Genomic DNA, 18,455 nt, shown 5'->3' with positions numbered 1-18,455 from the left:
CTTTGGATCATGGCCCCAGACTCTGCGGTTTCTACATTTTGTTATTTTAATATTAAAGTTTTTTTGGTTTTTTTTTTTTTTGGGCAAGACCATCATTCCCATCCCTTTTTTTGCCAGTTCCCACGGCCAAGTCAAACTAGGGATTGCAGCGAATGAAAACTACAATAACCAGCGCCCGAACAGGGACCTCAGATTGAGGGATCTTCTTCTGTTTGCTCTTGCTGGGTTTTGCCAATCATAAGGACCTCTTATTTTCTCTGCTTGGATTAAATCGGCAGGCCTGACATGGTTACAAGCAACCCTCGGAGTCAGATCTTTTGGATGCCTGCCAGAAAAAGCAGGTAAGCAGAGAAAATAGACACTTATTCCTGCTGCTCCTGCCCCAACCAGGTGGGCATAGCCCACCTAATCCCAATTTTTATGGGAATAAGACTGCCAGGACTAGACAGGGACATATACGATAACTTTAAATTTTTCTTAGCTGTCCACAGAAGCACAAGGCCCAAAGTCGCGAGTTAAAAACCCCCGAAAATGGGTGTTTCGGAACTTTCCAGTGACTGTAAGCAGTAGTGCCGTGCCAGGCTCTGGCACAGCCATGGCCCCACACTCGCCTGCCCGCCGGGCACTGCCCAGCCGGGTCGCTTCTGCCTTGCCAGCTGCAGCCCTGGCTCGGCCCCACACAGCACTGCAGAACACGGCACTGCCTGTGGAATCTTTTCCGCAGGATTTTGGAATTTTGTGGGTGTCATGCTTTACGCCCTAGTTACGACGGGACCCTCTCATGCTGTGTCTGCTGCCTGCTCTCCGTGTGATTCTCAAAAAGCTCAAAGCCAAAGAGCACCGGCTGCCGGCGCTCGGCCCCTCCCTGGCCTCGCTGGTGTGGCAGGAATCTGGGGGGGCCAAGGCCACTCTGCAGTGCAGGATCCCTTCCCAAACCGAGACTGCTTTTAACCCCTCTCTCCCTGGGGATGGAAGTCGAGGGCGGAAGCTGTCCCAGACATAGGAAGCAGTGCAAATTGCAACCCGTGCCCCTTCGTGTTCTGTCCCCTGTCCTCCCGCAGGCTGCCTCAGAATGGAACTTGACCCAAGTTACTCAGCTACCCTGTATCCCCTTCAGCCTCCTCTGCTCAGGATTCCTCTTGGATCCCCCACACCTTCCCTGCTCCTTCACCACCCCAACCTCTCTCCTATCCATCTGAATTTCCTGTCGCATTACCTGCTAACCACCCTCCTAACGTCTATGCCAGCAGAGGCACCAGGCTGCCTCAACGTTCACCCTCCAACTCCACCACCGCCACTCTTGACTACAACTCCCAGCATGCCTCAGGCCACGCCCCTCATGTGGAGCCAGAGCCACGCCCAGCACGGTCCCAGAAGCTCTGCTTTCCAATATGGCCGTGTCTATGTCTCTATGCTGGTGCTCACACCAGAGCACAAGCTCTGTCTTTAACCTTCCAGCAATAACAACACTGTGCTTGCATCCTCTTCCCTCCTCAGAAGAAAACCTAATCCCTTCTAGAGCCAGTGATTCCATTGATGCATGGCAGAAGAGCCAGAGGGGAATGGTAAAGAACAGAAGGGGAAGGGCTGGTCCTACATGAGAGCCTCTAGCCTACAGAGACATACAAAGACTATGTAAGGCTGCCAAAAACTATGGCAAGGCTTCTCCTTTCTTGAGCAGTCTAATGCAAGCTGCTTTCACTGCATGTCTTTTAACCCCTCATGACTTAAAGCATGTGATGACTGAGCTGCTGTCTTCAGCTGAATTCACCCTGGGGGAAAGGGGGTGGAAGAGATTGTTAAATCAATTGTTGCTTTACAGTGCTGAAAAGCAGGCACAGGCAATGCTAACACTAGAAAACTTAGCTGGGGAGGGAGCACATACCCAGCCCCATGATTAGGCTGCAAACCTCCCAAAGCCAGAGCTTGATGATATTAAAAATGCAGCAAAGAAAGCACTCATGCAAAAGCTTGATGGTAACATACCTGCTCCAGAGTTTGTAGATATAAAGCAAAAGCCCAGTAAACCCTGCAGAAAGCTAAAATTTTGGCTCCCCTTTTCCAGAATCATCCACAAGCAATTGTTTATCATTATATGGATAATATAATTATCCATATAATGATGGAATGCAGCTGGAAGTGATCCATCTTTAGATGCGACCTTAAAGCCACCCAACAAGCGGGACTGACCATTGCTGAGGAAAAGATACAGCAAACATCACCCTAGAAATATTTGGGACTTCAAATTCTCTCTCAGACTATTACAAACTATTAATTGGGTGAAGCCTTTGCTAAAAAGATCATTAATGAAGATTTAGTCCTGTTGTTTGTTTTGTTACATTCCTTTTTAATTTCGTAACTGATTCTGCTTATTTTACAGGTATTGTTGAGGGAGCTGAAAATTCATTCCTAGAGACAGTTGCTAATGATCAGTTATACTCCTTGCTTAAAACTTTAATTTTTATTCTTTCTCTGAAACAGCATCCCTATTTTGTCATGCGTGTACATTCTCATTCTTCTATGCCAAGATTCCTAACAGAAGGTAATAAACAAACTAACACCCCTGCAGTAACACATGTTGTCACTACATGCCCTGACTGCCCAAAATATTCTCTGCTGTCTATTGGGGCTGGAGTAAATCCCAGAGGGCTTCACAGTTTACAAATCTGGCAAAGCAATGTGACCCATTATGTGTCTTTTGGTTGCTTTAAATGTATACATGTTTCCATAGACAGATTCTCAGATGCAATCTTTGCCTCTGCTCACATAGGTGAAACAGCAAAAGATGTTATCAAACATTTCCTACAAGCATTTTCAACTCCAGGCATCCCACAAGAAATAAAAACAGATCAATGGCCTGCCTATGTCTTTTACCCCTTGTCCCACGTCTTCAGTTGTAGCTGTTTATTCTCACATCTTTGATGCACAGATGTCGGCATTAGTCAATTTTATTCCTCAAGAAAAGTTACTTCTGTAACATTAGAACTATTGCCTTGTTCCTTAGTAGAACCTTATACAGTGATATTTATTCTGCCCATCAGGCAAATGAGTTCAAATACCCAGAGCTTAACACAACTTAATCTTTTCAGTGGTGTCTGCCAACATAAACAATCTGGATGCAGATTTCCCCCCCACAAAGAGATATTTTGTCAAAAGCAGCAGAAATTCATGGTGTTCTCCACAATCCTTGGACATTGTGGCAGAGAAACACTGACCACTTGTAAACAATCCTTAATCACTTAGGAAGATGTTTCTCCTTTCTCAGTCTGCTCTAATTCTCTGATTTAGCTGTAACTTGCATATTTTGGAGCATTACAATGACAAAATCTACACAATAGACTCTGAGAGAAAGAGGAGGGACATATTATTTAGAAATATTTAGGGAAATGATATTCAAGACTGACAAGATGAAACACATTTGTAGTTTGGGGTTCCCAAGTGCTGTACAAAAATGTCCACCAAGATGACTCTGAGAACCTTCAAGTTTTTAGCACTTTCTCACCTGTAAATGTAGAGGTGAAAATGAAGACAGAAAACTGAGGAAAAGACCCAGTAATGGCAAAGTTCTCAGAATGAGAAGTGACACTCAAAAATGATTATTCTGATTTAACACCATTGCTTTGCTCAGTGATCATCAACACGAAGAGTGCAGATAAATAACATTTTCCTCACCTGTCTCCTGTGGACAGGAGAGATCAGGAGCTGCAGGGGGAGATCCTCTTCATTCATTTCACTCACCTGTTAGGACATGTTTCCCATATGAAGCACTGTGAGGATCAGCTGTTCCCTGGAGATGTGAAACCTGGAAATTCCTTCAGAAAGGTTTTGGAGTGAAACTCTTCTGGTTTTATTGCTCACCTCTTCTGGAGTAACAAGAAGAGAATGTGGCACAAAACAGACCAAGCAGCAGAACTCTTCCTGTGGAGTAACTTTTTTCTTGTAATCATTGACACCATTGTTAATTATGCATAATTTGCACCTTAACCTAAAGCACTTTTCCCTCCAGTTTAACCATTTAAGTACATCACAAAATCGTCATGATGAAGAGAACCATTAAAAAGAAATGCATTTTTCCTTCTACTCTGAAAGAATCTGAAAATGTTACTGTATGTTAATTAATTGCTGATACCCACCTCAGGACAAACATATCTTACTAATTTCTCATTTATTTGTAATTTTCAAAGCCTTGTAGTTTCACCCATTTTTTTAAGGAAGATGTTTATACAAATTGGTAAAAAATATTAGACCTCTGTATGCACCTGAGTCTTTCTCCCATTCCACACTTTGAATCACTTGCACTTCCTTCCTTCTGAAAATTTGTAGGTTGATGCTGAAAGTGGTTCCAATGCCACATATCCTCAAGAACGTTTTCTCCTTTTTCTTCCACAGTTTGTTTTTCCTGATGTTCTCGCTCAGCTCTGGGTGCTGACAACCTGCTCTGTGTCTTGTGTTATGGCTGGTACACACGATGGAGAATTTCTCTCCTCGTTTTCCAGATCACTCTTGCTCTTTTTATACCTTTGCCCACTCTTTGTTCTTTAAAACCCTTCTCTGGATTTTCCCAGTAGCTGTCTTTGGCAGCTCCTGAACAAACTCCACCTGAAAGGCAAAAATGCTCCCTGTAGCCAAAGAACTTGTAGGTAATTTCCCAGGTGCAACAAAAGATTGTGAAAACACTTTTAGCACGGGCTAGCTGGGGATGAACAGATGGGAAGCTGCACAACCAGGGCTGGAATTCCTTACAACACCTTGTAGCTACTGCACAGACAGCACTTGCAGGGAGATGTACCACAATTTCTAGGAGCTGAGTGCATCAGTGTGCACAGGGAGTTACTGGTGTCTTTCCTAGTGAGAAGAGATGGATTCCAACCAGCTGATGCTAGCAGGAACTTTTGTTTTGATTTAGCTGTCAGAGGAGAGCTCATGGTAGAACTGGTTAGAATGGAATGCCTTGCCCATTTGAGCTGCTGTGAAAACGCCAGTACTCCATGAAAGAAAGACTGAGCCCTCAGGAAGTAAAATTTTACGACCATTGCCTTCCTTGGGTCCATTCCATCACACACAGCCAACCCAAGGCTACAGCTGCAGCTGATCCTGTCATCTACTTTTATTTTATCTAACTCTGGTTGGAGTGTTTGTCAGAAAGGTGTTGGAAAAGAGCTGAGGCAGGACAAAAGCTCAGTTTATGAGAGAACCTGTCTTTTTGGGCTGTACTTACCTTCCTTGGATACTTGTATGGTGCAGTCACCTTCTTGACATGTTGTTGAAGCTCATTAATTAATTTTTCTGGATCATGTGATACAAAAGCAGGAGCTAAAACAATGAAGGCTTTGACCACCTGTGCCACAAAAATGAAGGGGTTCCATTAACTTCCAGAGGTGGCAATAAAGAAATACATTTGTTGTGAAAAGTGAATGTCAAAATTCAGAATGGCAAATCCTTTTCTTTAATTTCCCTTTTCATTAGCTGTTTGTTATCAACTGCTGTGTTATGAAGGACCCATTCTGGAGCAGAGAATGTTTTGCTATTTTCCACTTTTTTTCTAACTTTATAAATTACTAAACTTTCAAAAAGTTCTAGTCCAGAAATTAAAGAGAGATTAAAATCTTGTCCCAGTTGCTCAAAGAAATGTTGCAAGGTTAGAAAAATATAAAGCAAAAATTCAACACTCTGGATATCCTTGCTACCATATGCTTAGTGGTAAATGAGAAATAATCAAAATTTCATTCCTTAGACAAAAAGATCACATGATTAGTCTGAAAAGCATAATTTTTCCCCACATAAAAACCTGCAAAGAAATAATTCTGATATTGTAGGATCTGTCAAGGTGTGGATTAAAAAAAATGTTTATGCCCACCTAATTTCAAAAGTGTGCAACACTGAATTCCAAGGAAATCTAGTACATCTAAGGAAGCTGATACTTAGTAGAAAGAGTATTTCTTTTACATTTTTGCCTATTTTGTTTTACCTCCCCTCGCACTGGGTCGGGACTGCTGACAACAGCCGCCTCCACGACTGCCGGGTGCTCTATCAATGCACTCTCCACTTCAAAGGGGCCAATGCGGTACCTGGGGAGCACAGAGACAGCTCAGCCCAGCAGCAGGGACCAGGCCTTTGGCCTTTCCAGGCTGCGTTTCATCAGGCAGATCTAACAGGGAATGCCTTACCCAGCAGAGTTAATGATATCATCAGCTCTTCCAACAAACCAGATATATCCCTCTTCATCCATAACGCCTCTGTCCCCGGTGAGATAAAAATCTCCTCGCACAGAGGCAGCAGTTTTCTCTGGATTATCCTGGCAACAGTCAAACATTTCAAAAAAGTACCTTATTGTTAGCGAGTTGTAATGCATTTTCTTAGCAATGATGCTAAAAATGAACAAAAAATTGTACTCGAAATGAGTGTGTTCAGTACCGCTTTATATTTTCACTGAGGTGTCACTACCCCAGAGCCATATGATCATCTACATGTGAGGGGTTTGTGCTGTAGCTTGTGTTTGTGCTGTTGATCTTGTGCACAGGTTGTGTGTGTCAGGCATCTGTACAAAGGTTTCTCTGACTGCAGTGCCTGATGGAATGGGGGTACCTCTGATACTGGTATGAGGTAATAAAATACCTGTGCCTTGGAAAGCCTCCCTGAGCTTCTGATGTGTAAGAGTAGAATTTATGGGCTATTCTTCAATAATCTTTAAACAAAGATAGGAATGGAATAGAGGGAAAAGAGTGATGCTCTGGACATGAAGTGCATGGCACATATCTGGAACAAGGTATCCCCTGGTTCATGTTGCACTTTGAAGCTACACTTTCTCAGTCAGTCTGTTCCTGAAACTATGCACTGATCAGGCTCAAAGTCCTCAAGTAACCCAGTGAGACTTTCTGAGGATCCTGCATGGAATTCTGCTCCTGGCAGACCTTTGCCCTGGGTCTGTCCTGAGTCCCTCAGCAGACACAGACACAGCAAGTCAGGCTCACCAGGTACTCAGAGAACAGACAGAAGGGTCGTGTGGGTTTCACTCGGATAGCAATGGTGCCCTCTTCTCCTTTAGGCACAACAGCCCCATGCTCATCTACGATCTGCAGAAAGGACAGACACAGCAGGAGTGCTTTGATCAGCTCAGAGGAACATCTGCTGCAGCTCTGGGCAGGGCACAGAAGGGACACAGGCAGCACTGCCTTACTGCCTGCCTACTACCCACTACTGTTCATACCTGCACATCATAAGGGGGAACAGCTTTTCCCAAAGAGCCAGGTTTAATTTTCATTCCTTTCATATTGGCACAGATTGTCACCTGCAGAACAGATTTTTTTAAAGATCTTTTTTTAATTGTTGCAACATCTTGTAAATTTTATTATTGTTTGCAATAGACAGGACTCCTGTTTTTGACTTTGTTGTGACAAGGGCTGAATCAGGACCAAAGCACTGTGGTTCTCAAGAACATCAGAGTCTGGGATGTGAGCTGCTTTAATATTTTTCATTAAAACCTCACACAGGAAAAATTGATACCCAGAGCAAATAATCTATTTTAGTTTTGCTTTTGAAGTAAAACGATAAAGGGTTTTACTACCAGTAATTACATTTATTGCAAACGTACTGTTTCAGTCTGGCCATAACCTTCATGGATATCCAGCCCTGTCTGGGTTTTCCACTTCGCCATCACTTCAGGATTCAGTGCTTCCCCTCCAGTTACACAGTGCTTCAGACTTGGGAACTTGTAGCTTGAGAGGAACAGCAAATGAAATAATTTTCTTAACTCTTGCAAAGAACAGTAAATAGACTTAACTGAACAATCTCCCTCAGCTTTCCAAGGAAGTACATCTAAAATTTCACAAGCTCCTTTGAAAATTACAATCATCATCATGTTATGCACACTTTGACTAGAATCCTAGACTGCTTGAGTTGCAACTGAAGAGGATGTGGTTCATCTCTGTGGCAACAGGAGTAGGTTTTCCTGCTGGAAAATGCATGAGCAAAAGTGTTTCCTTGAATCTGAATAAGCACATCAAATGTGTGTGGAAAGCTCAGTTATGTGCCAACATCTAAGATCAGATATAACACAGAGGATTTTCTAGAGCAAAAGGAAGGATGAATAGATACACAGAGGCTGAGCTCTGCTAAAGCTGGGTTGGCTTTTGGCAGGATGAAAGAGCTATGTGACAAGAAGGAGTACCTTACCAAAGATGTGAAAACTCCTTGCAAACCACTTCTCACAGGCTGGGTATTTTACAGAGTAACAAACCAGGAAGAGCAGCTGCCAAATAACTCTCAGCATGTGGAACTCCTCTAACTGCTCCCTTCATTCTCAAGCATGTGAGAACAACTCCATGGTGCACCAGTAACTCCTGATCCAATGCTGCCTAAAACACTGGCTTAAATTGAACTGTGAAGCCTGAGTTCAGAGGAAGTGACAGCTTGAAAAAATCTCCTCTGTTTCCTCTGTGCTGTCTATTCAAAGACCCAGTCCTGAAGCCCAGGTAGCCTATGGTGTGGCTAATTCTTCTCTCATTTGAAAATGGAGAGCGTTCTGTACTGAGAGCAAGCTTTGCTAATTAGGTTTCCTTGAACTGAAAAAGAGAATTAAGGAACTTAAGGAACTAAGGATGCAGAGCTGTCCCAGCATTATACCCCAGCTCCCTCCCCTCCCTGCTGTACCTGCTCACATCATGTTTGACCAGCATGAGGAAGGCGGTGGGAGCCGTGCAGAAGGTGGTGATGGGATATTTTGAGAGAGTCTAGAAAAAGAGGAAGGTGTGGTGCTGAAAAGAAAGTGTAATGCTGGGTCTGACCCTGTGAGTGTGCAGGTTATTAACAAAAGAGGCCAGTTTTGAGGGGCATCAGTCAGCTGATTGGTTTAAAATGCCTTAAGGGAAGAATAGGCACTCTGGCAACTCACTGAAAATTCAGGAAAACAGAGCCTTAATTCAGGTTTATGCCATATTCTGAATACTGGCTCACAGTCAGCCTGTCCCCAAGGCAGCTGGAAGTCCATATCTGAAGTAAGGTTTAGATTCAATACTGGGCAACACAGCATTGATCCCAAGATCTTTATATCCTGCATCTTTATCCAGTTGTCCTCTACACTCAAACCATGACACATGGACTAACCAGGAGAGAAAACACTTGTTCCTTGAGCTTAATGGGCACCAAACGGAGGGATGATTCCTTGGGATGTGGGAAGTACTATCCCTGCTGCTACTAAGCAATGGCATCCATGGACTGGAGCTAGGTTTGTTTCCTTCACTTTTGTAAAATGGAAATAAATATCACAGTAATAAATGTTAAGTTTACCTCTGCAATAACTTCTGGTTTAAACTGTGGCATATTGTGTACAAAGACACAGGATCCACAGATCCATGCTGCAAAAAGACTGCTCCAAGCTGCTTTTACCCAGCCAGTATCAGAGGTATTCCATATTATATCTGAAGGAGTCAATTTCAACCAATACCTGACGAAAAAGCAAAGATAAAAGAAATGCTGCAGAGAATATCAGAGACTCAGGCACAGGTCACAGCAGGAGGTTTCCATTAGAAGATGTGGTGTCAGCAAGTGGGGCTCTGTAGAAAGTTTGAGAGAGTTGAAGAGTCTTAAATATTCTCTGATTTCCCTTCCTTCCCTCCTGCTTAATATTTTGAGCATTTATTTTTCTTGTGAGCAGTGCAAAACATCTTCATCCTGAGATGCAGAATCTGGATCTAGAACAGAACCCAAACAGATCATCTGGAATAGGCTTTCCCTACCTGGTGCAGCTGAGACATCAGCTAAGCCATAGCTCATTTCTCCAGGAAACTAAACAAGTTACTTCTCTGGACCTTGATCACCAGCTTCCAACTCAGAACGCTTTGGGAAAGATATCCTTTAATTTTCAAGATGAGGAAGATGCAAGATCGTACAGTCATGAAATGCCTGCATTTACTGGAATGTTATGGCCTCATGTTCAGTTTAATGCTGATCACAGCACTTAATCAGGACCCTGTGGGGAACTGCAAGGTAATACCTGCCAGTGGTTGCAAATCCAATGCCGTAACTGCAGTGGGAATGCAGCACCATTTTTGGGAAGCCCGTAGTTCCGCTGGTAAAATACACAATCATTGGGTCTTGACTCCTTGTCTGGACACACTGATGGTCAGCAGATGCACCCCTTGAAAAGAAATTATATATTCCAGTCACTATATGCAGCTTTCCACCAGGGCAACAGCATTTTTACAGTTTAGGAGTTCAACAGGAAAATTGCCCCAAAGTGAACGATCTCACTAAATAAGTGGTAACGCAGGTAAGAACAGTTAGAGAACACATTTTGCTTGTAACGAGTATGCCCTGTATGCCAGAACTTGTAAGATATGAGCACCAACAGAATATTACAGTGACTTTGTCTGCAATTGTTTTAGCGAGGGCACTCCAGGAGCTGATTATGGAACAGCAGCCAGGAATCAGTGTCTGCCTCACACAAGCAAAAACCAACCCCCAACTTGAAATTGATAACTAAGGTTATTGTGCCAAGTACATTGGTCTTATTACAAATAGTAGATCATTAATGTTCAAGAGATTGATGGACAATTCAGATCCTCTGAGCTACCAGGATAATATAGGGAAGAAAGAACTGAGCACCAAGAGCTGGCAATGGGTGTTTTCCCATTTAGTCAAGAGCCATTAGAATGGGCTCCAGCGGAAAAGCTCATAACAATTGTTTAGAACTCTATGTGCTTGTCTGGTGATCACAGTAAAAGCAGAGAGCTTCTAAAAACTGGCAGGCTGCTAAGTGAAGCTGAAGGACATGAACTAAGCTCCCAAAACCTGGATTGGATGAACCTCTGCTAGAATAATCACAAAACAGGGAGCTGACAGAGGGATGCAAAAATGTAACTTGAATTTTGAAAATTTCCCCCATAACTCAGCAATGTCACCTGACTGATACAGCTCCCTGCACCTCAAAGAAAAGAGCTGGATACTCACGCAAGGAGTTCTTTGAAGTTCAGCCACCCTTCCCTGCTCCCTTGGCCTACAATGAGTTTACTTTTCAGGAACTTGCTGCCAGACAGGACAGATTCCACTGCAGGTGCCAGGGTGTCATTGGTGACAATGCACTTGGCCTTTGAAGCCTGGAGTCGGTATAAGATGTCTTTGGCTGTTAACTGGGAGGTTCCTGGAAAAAAGACAATTCCTGGAAAAAAGCAAGAAGCAATTGAATAAACTCAGCATTTCTCAAAAATACTCTATTATGTCTCTCTGTTGATGCTGATTTTATCCATCATGGATGTTTATCAGTTTAAAAGCAGAGCAAAATAGATCTGTTGAATTATTAATGACACCAATCATATAAGTTCTTCCATTATAAACTCAGCTCCCTTCCAGTGTATGTGGTCAAGTCTGGCCTTTGGTTGCAGCCATTCATCCCTCACTGGCTGAACTGACTGATTTGGACTGGACCATGTCTGGCCCTGTGCTTCCTGTGTGGGTGCTGCCAATTCTCCTTCCAGGCAAAAGAGCAGTTGTAGAGGTCCCAACAGAATATTCCTGTTTGCATTTTCTTCACCCTAATCTAACAGATGGCTTGTAAGCTCTGTTTGCTTTCTGTCTGCACCCACCAAGCCCGTGAGTCACTCACCTGCTCGTATGCAGGCCACATTCAGGAGCCACCACTCAGGAACACGAGGCAGAATTGCTACAATTCTGTCTCCTCTCTGCAAACCACAGGCCTCAGAAAGGACATTGGCTGTCTTCTTGGACAGAGAGCCAAACTCCTCAAAGCTCCACTTCACCTCCTCTCCCTTACCATTGACCCACCAAAAAGCTGGATTTGCTGGTTTTCTTCCATCCTTCAACATGTGAGAAGACATTAAATAAGATAAACTTTAAGAGGTTTCACTTCAATATAAATCATCCCTGGCAATTCCTCTCTTGGAGTGATTCCCATCTTTCTGACAAACAAAATGGTGCCAGCACCATCCAGTACCCATTAATAAAACTGTATCACTTGAGGTTTGTTTCACCGTGTCCTGGTTTTGACTGGGATAGAGTAAGCACTGCTTAGGAACAACTAAGTCAAAGATTTTCCAGTTTTTCACACTCTGCCAACAAGTTGGTGCATGAAAAGCTGGGAGAGATCACAGACAAGACAGCTGACCTGACCTGAACTGTCCAAGGGGATATTCCAACCACAGGAGGTCCTGCTCAGTTGATACCCTGGTGGAAAGTTGGTCAAGAGGTGCCAGTCAGTGTTTGGGGACAGGCCAGGTATTGATCAGAGGGAAATGGGCAATTGTGTTGGGCATCATTCATCTTTTCTGGGTTTTCTCTGTCCCTCTCTCTTTTTTTTTGTTATCTCGCTTTTCATCACTACTATTTCTACTAATTCTTCTACAATAGTGATAATTATTGTTAATATTCTTTTTATTACTATATTTTATTTAAATTATTAAACTTTGTTTGTTCCTCAGCCCATGGGGTTTACCTTTTTTTCCTCCTGATTCTCCTCCCCATCCCACTGGATGTGTGTCTGTGACATCCAGGGGCTCTGTGGTTCTTAGTTGACAGCTGGGGTTAAACTACAATTCAATGTCTATAAAATAAAAGACAAATACTACCTTTTCCAGTCGAGCCCACTCATCTAAGACATCACTTGCAAAGTTGAAATATTCTGGCAGTTCCTTTTTACCCTGATTTACAGATTCATAATGGGAAATAATCTGAGATGTAAGAAGCCGGTTGTTTCCATGGAATGTTCTGGAAGGTGACCTGAGAATCCACAAACACTGAGGAATCCAGGATTTAAGAAATGTTCTCATGATAAATGATGTTTTATCAGATGGTGAGGGGGAAGGAATCAGGTGTACACCTAAGGAATCAGTCACCTGGAATGAAAGAGAAGACATTTAAAACCAGACAGTTATTGGATGCTGTCTAGTTTCTGATGCTGGATGAACTAATGCAAAGCAGCTTGAATAAAGAGGTTGTTTGAACTCATCCATGTTTTCCCTATTATTTTATGTTCCTCCTTTTCTTGTAAAGGGATTGTGCACTGCTTTTCATTAGAATATCTGTCCTCTATTTTGTCAGCTGATGAACGACCCTTATATCTCATCTCTAAAATTTCGCTTGCCAGTCCTTTTATCAATATCTATGTCTATCTAAATTCCAGTAAATTTTCTGTTACTTTGCCTGCTTACAGAAATAAAATACCTCTACTTTTGAAATGTTTTAGGAGACAATCACATTGACTTAAAACTGTCTCTGTAATTATGTTATGCCCCAAACCTGCACTAGATGGCGAGTCACACTGAATTTATGCACCAATAAAACATGAATCTCTGATTTATTTTCTTACGAGTTCTATTTTCTTTTGGGGCACGGAATAAACACAAAATAGACAGTAGGTGAGCAAAGGTGAAGTGCCAAAGACTTCCATTTGCTTTGCACTTCAGCTGAAGTGTGCAGCTTGGGAAAAGATACATATTGTAAAATAAACTTGCAAAGGAAGTGCCAACATTTCCAGTTTCTCCTAGTCTTTCCTACACAACATACAGGTACATGGGGAAGAGACAGAATGGATAATGCCACAGGTATTTAAAGCCCAGCCCTGAAAGTCAGGAAAACTGGATTTTCACTCATAGGAGCTGAATCATCAGATAAACTAGTTTTGAGTGTAATTAAGTCCTTAAGGGTATACCCATAAATCTAAGGGAATTTTTTCCCAGTTCTATGAAATCAGCTTTGTTGTTAAACTTTTTTGTGCCACGATGTTGTCTTTATTTAACAGCCAGCAGTACATTCCTGTCTCCCAGGGATTCTATGCACTTACTTTCACCTTTGCATTATTTATTGCAAGCGTAGGTGTAGTGAGAGCTTCCAGTGCTCAATGCCAATAAATAACAGTAACTGGCATCACTCTGAAATCACTGCATTTGGGAGGCAAACCAGAGAAATTGAGACAGAAGGTGCACATGTCAGGCAGGTCTCAATGGCTCTTGGCCACATCTTGGACAGGGTGTGAGTGGTAACTAAGCAGAAGGCTCTAGAATATTATTGATCCTGAATCCAATGTTTCCTGCTGACTGGACTGTGACTTCTGCAGAGGGCAGATTTTCCACATTTCTCAAACTACAAAGCACAAAAAGAAATCCCAAGCTAGCTAGCACTGACGAAGAAATGCACAGAATGTGATCTTGTCTGCTCTGTGTCTAAAAGAAAACATTGTTCTCCACCAGTTCAGTTCCACTAAATCTCACTCCTTTCCTCATTGCAAATCTGTCCTGGCAGGATGGACTGTTGTATCATCCTCCTTTTTCTGCAGTTTCCTTTCAGGACAAAGAGGTTAGAAACCCTATCCATGATGGAGCCTATTTCCTGCTAGGAGGTTTCCAGGAGGGATTTAAGTTGATGGCTATTTGTTTTAGTGGCAGACAGGGGGAAACCAGCTCTCTCAGCAAATGGTTTTGTCATCCTACCTTTGTTCTGGGAGCCTTACAATATTATAATATGATATTAGGCTGTGTTCTGAGCTTAAACACTGCCTGCCCAGCTCAAAAAGGCCTTGTTAGTTTTAACCCTAAATCCTGAGAGATGCTTTTTAACCTTACTAGTTATGCTGCTTGACAGACATCTTTGAAAAGGAGCTGTTATGAAGAGAAAGAGACCACAAAGTCAAATGGGAGACTCTTATCTTTTTGCTTCTTTTTCTCCTTTAGTACCTGATTGCTGAATCTGTATTTATGTGTGATCTTATCTCACAAGCAGCCTGAATACACAGCTCCTGATTTCATTAGGCACGCTCTGCGAGTGCTAATGGAACACTTCTCAAGGTGCATTACAGCACAAAACTTTTGAGCCTGATGGAAAAGAGTTTGCTGGAAACCCAGCCCCACTCACAGCAGGCATGAAAACAGAATAAACTGCAGCAATATGCCCCCCAAGATCCTCCACCCACAGAAATGGAGGCTACCACATCAACCCCCATTATGAACATTCCTTCTTTTTCGTGGTTCCCTCCTGAATAAAAGGTCTGCTGAAGGCACAAGGTGCAAAGAATCACTTGCTACTTATCAAGAAAAAGAAAGAGTCATTATTGAAGGAATTTCTTCTTGATTCTACTAATCCAGACCCACCTGTTGTCAAGTCAGCTCTGTCCTTCATGCCACTGAAATACTCTGTCCTTTGTGCCTGGTCTCCTCTATCAGCTACAGCTTTGGGGGTAAAGTTCACAAATTTCATCAGAGTTTAAGGGTCAAAGGTGTTCCTGCTACAACTACGGACTGGCAGGTGCTTAAAGTAAATAATTCCATAGTAAACTGAAGGAATTCCAGAATCTCAATATTTCTGTAAGATATTTTTTTAAATATTCTGAAAGGGCTGTCTAGGGAGGCCTCATAGTTCACAGGCACAGTGACAGCAGTCCTAAGGATTAATTGGTACATTTAGCCCCTTCCATTTATTGCACAGAAAAATGTGTCACTACTGAAAACCAAGCAGTATCTTACTTGAGCTACAACTTGGCACTTAAGTACAGAAGGGAGCCTCACAGACAAGACATCAAAGACTTACAGACATTAAAGTTACCTGTGCAAAGAAATGAGAGTTTTCCCCTGACTTCAGCACACTCTCAGTCCCACAATTGGTAGATCCATAAGTGCAAGAGACAAGCAAGCATTAGGCAGAGGAGCAGCCCTCAAACACTGTCCCAGGCACCTGACCCGCTGCTTTGTCTGCAGCCCTGACAAGAGAAGGTGTCTGATTATACCAGCACACTTGGAACCCACTGGTGCTTCTGTAGGCAGGTGTTTGCTCCTGTGCTCTCTCACCTTCTCCCGCGGTTGTTTATTTTCAGACACAGAAAACCCAACTTCCCCATACTTCTTCCCAACTTCTCCACCCCCCCCAACCACTACTAAAGATGAGGAAGTACTTAATTAATTTAATCTTCCCATGGAAAGGTGCACTTGGCTCCACTGGTGGCAAACTTATCAGCCTTATCAGCCTCTTGGTTTGGCTGATACAGCTGCAGACATTCCAGCAGCAAACCCTACTGCTTAATGCTCCTTTGCTTCTTTCTTTCTCAGTATCTGGATAAAGGCAGGACAAGATGAAGACACATCCATTTTCCTTCTTCTGTTGTTGTTTCTCACAGGCTTCCTGGCAGCAGACAGCATAAGCCCAAATGAAGCAAAGCTAAAAAAAATGAAGCTTCCCAAAATAAAGAAGGAGAACCACGTCCTCTTGCTGAAAAAGAGCAACTTTGACAGAGCATTGAAGGAAACCAAATTCCTCCTGGTGAAGTTCTGTGAGTATCAATTTCCCCTCCCTTACCCTGGTGGCTCTGCAGAGAATGACTGATGTTGGGGCACTCAAGAATGCTTGTTTTGCCATTGCTTTGTCCCCTAGTAGTCCTTGTTTGTTTTGTTTTCCTCTATGTATCTATTTCTGATCGTAACCACAGTCATTTATTCTTTTTTGGGTGGTTCAATATCAGTCTGCTGCATAAGACAGTGCTGAGTTGGCATTCTTTGCTTCCACTGCCTAATTTTGCAAGTGTGTGTTTCACAGCAGTGATGGGTAAAACATATTAAAAAAAAAAACCCAACCAAACAAAAGTTAATCAGAGAGTGCTTTTCTCCTTCTTGCATTTTCATCAGCACTTTGTGTGAGATTTTTTGGATAGCATCTCTCCTCTTTGGGCTTCAGGGGTTGTCTTTTTACAATATTTTGATATCTGTAGTTACATTATATTGTTCTTTTTCCCTGAAAGGAGCACTTGATTAGGTAGAGGCAGGTTTGTGGTCCTTCTTTTGGGTTCATGTTCATTCCTCCTGGGGGACAAAACTTGGTGGGGTTTTGGAATAAGTGACCTTGTTGTAAGGTCTGGCCATCAAGTACATCACAAAGGCAAAAGGCAAGAGGCAAATCCTTGTGGTGTTCCCCATCTAAAAGTTCAGGTGCTGCCTAATTTCCCATGCCCCAAACAGGGATCTGCACTGGCTGCTAGCAGAAACCCTTTGATCAGCATAAGGCAGCAAAATCTTCATTTCTATTGCTTGGGCTAGACCTTGTTCTGCTGAGCCAAACTCCCTGAGCTCAGTGCACACGTCCCTTAACCTTAAATTACACAAACTCTTACCAACCAAACCCCCTTTGGCAGCAGGTGCCAGACACAGGCACAAGCTGAACCCCCAAACTGTTCCATATTTGGAAGGAGTGTTCAAAATTAAGGCAATATCCTAATTTTGCAGAAGTGCATCTCATTTGGTCCTTTGCATCACTAGCAAAAGTAAATTTGACTGCAGATATATAATTATAATAAAATATAATTATAATAAAATAGATTATAATGAAAATAAAATATAATGGTAATAAAATACAAGAATAAAAATAGAATAAAATATTGTAAAATAAAATAATAAAATATAATAAAATAAAGTAATAATAAAATTTAAAACCAAATAAAAACCCAAAAATATAACAAATATGATATGGTATGATATGATATGATATACATATAATATGATCTAATATGATATTATATAACGACAATATCATGTTATATAGAATAAAATATTTAATTATAATATGAATATATAATATTAATTACAGTATGATAATATAGCAAGAAACAATAAAACTGATCATAACATAAATAAAGAATATAATGAAGACAATAAAGATAATAATAATAGTGATGTAGTGTAGGTCAACCTGAAATGAAAACACTAGTATTTTCAACAACAAAATCTAAAATACACTAACAGACTCAGGAAACTAAAAATATGTTTGGATCATGCCAAACATTTCATTAATCTCTCTGTAGCTCCCTTTGGAGACATGCCACTGAACAGCCTCTGGGGCAGTGAAAAACTACCCTGCAGTGAGGCACTGCCCTGGGGTGCAGGAAACCTGACTCCACAATGCTGAATGAGCTGATTCATTTACTGTAATAATTTCATTGCCACAGCACAAGGAGACTAAAGATGGGACCTGCAGAGAAAAGCCATAAACCTGTATCTTTTACATCCCACTTCTAAAAAGTCTATCTAAATAAACAGCCTCTGTCAACAAGGAACTATTAAAGAAAGTTACGTCATGTGAGAGAAAACAATACTGCCCAGATCACCCAGGAAATCTGTGAGGCTGCCAGGAATTAGCTTCAGAAATCCAGAATGAGTGTGAGACCTGAGATCTTTTTTTTCCTGACTCATCAGAGATCACAGAGACAGAGAGTGGGAAGGAATCCCACGCTTCCCAGAAGATGGGATTTCTCCTGGTGCTGTACCAACACCAGAAAAGTTTGATCTACAAACTTTCATTCAAGACTGTGCCTTAGGTCACCTCTCAGTTATAAGAAAACCTTTCCCTGTTGCATAATGCTGTTTACTTACCAGTGCCACAGTATTTGTCAGGTGAGGTCAGCTTGGATGTTTTCTACCCAGTGACACCCAGGCCTTTTTAATACCTGTCAGTTCCACCCTGAGTGTCCC

At 42.2% G+C, this 18,455-nt stretch overlaps 3 protein-coding genes across 11 annotated transcripts in view; all 3 read right to left on the bottom strand.

Annotated features, from left to right (window-relative positions):
- Positions 1–3,837, bottom strand: part of LOC103817691 (acyl-coenzyme A synthetase ACSM4, mitochondrial-like) — a 21,379-nt gene extending 17,542 nt beyond the window's left edge. The window contains exon 1 of one of the 2 annotated variants that reach the window (XM_050980162.1): positions 3,739–3,837. The gene's annotated coding sequence lies outside the window, so the exon portion shown is untranslated. The remainder of the gene's footprint in view (positions 1–3,738) is intronic. The other variant, XM_050980161.1, reaches the window with a different exon arrangement.
- LOC103817888 (acyl-coenzyme A synthetase ACSM4, mitochondrial) overlaps positions 1–18,455 on the bottom strand; it is a 27,037-nt gene extending 8,582 nt beyond the window's left edge. For 3 of the 7 annotated variants that reach the window (XM_050980154.1, XM_050980158.1, XM_050980160.1), the window contains exon 1: positions 15,096–15,172. Coding sequence is in view for 1 of the 7 variants with exons in the window: in XM_050980159.1 (XP_050836116.1) it covers positions 12,446–12,499 (54 nt within the window). In the remaining 6 variants the exon portion in view is untranslated. Of the gene's footprint in view, positions 1–3,738; positions 3,871–12,445; positions 12,573–15,095; positions 15,173–15,546; positions 15,647–18,356 lie in introns of those variants that run through there. The other 4 variants (XM_050980157.1, XM_050980155.1, XM_050980159.1 and 1 more) reach the window with 4 other exon arrangements.
- Positions 4,149–15,646, bottom strand: LOC127059074 (acyl-coenzyme A synthetase ACSM4, mitochondrial-like). Of its 2 annotated transcripts, none has more exons than XM_050980153.1 (14): positions 15,547–15,646; positions 12,579–12,845; positions 11,600–11,810; positions 10,948–11,155; positions 9,992–10,135; positions 9,286–9,442; positions 8,650–8,729; positions 7,592–7,715; positions 7,208–7,288; positions 6,972–7,073; positions 6,168–6,295; positions 5,969–6,068; positions 5,219–5,338; positions 4,149–4,599 (listed from the first exon to the last, which is right to left on the bottom strand). In XM_050980153.1, exons 2-14 carry the CDS (start codon positions 12,777–12,779, stop codon positions 4,513–4,515), a joined length of 1,743 nt encoding a protein of 580 aa, XP_050836110.1. In that variant the 5' UTR covers positions 12,780–12,845; positions 15,547–15,646; the 3' UTR covers positions 4,149–4,512. The 2 variants fall into 2 exon arrangements, with proteins under 2 accessions (XP_050836110.1, XP_050836109.1); XM_050980152.1 differs by lacking the exon at positions 15,547–15,646 and adding an exon at positions 15,096–15,172.

The sequence above is a fragment of the Serinus canaria genome, chromosome 14 (assembly GCF_022539315.1).
Source record: "Serinus canaria isolate serCan28SL12 chromosome 14, serCan2020, whole genome shotgun sequence".
In the NCBI taxonomy this organism is placed as follows: Eukaryota; Metazoa; Chordata; class Aves; order Passeriformes; family Fringillidae; genus Serinus; species Serinus canaria.
This window is presented reverse-complemented; position numbering and strand designations above follow the sequence as displayed.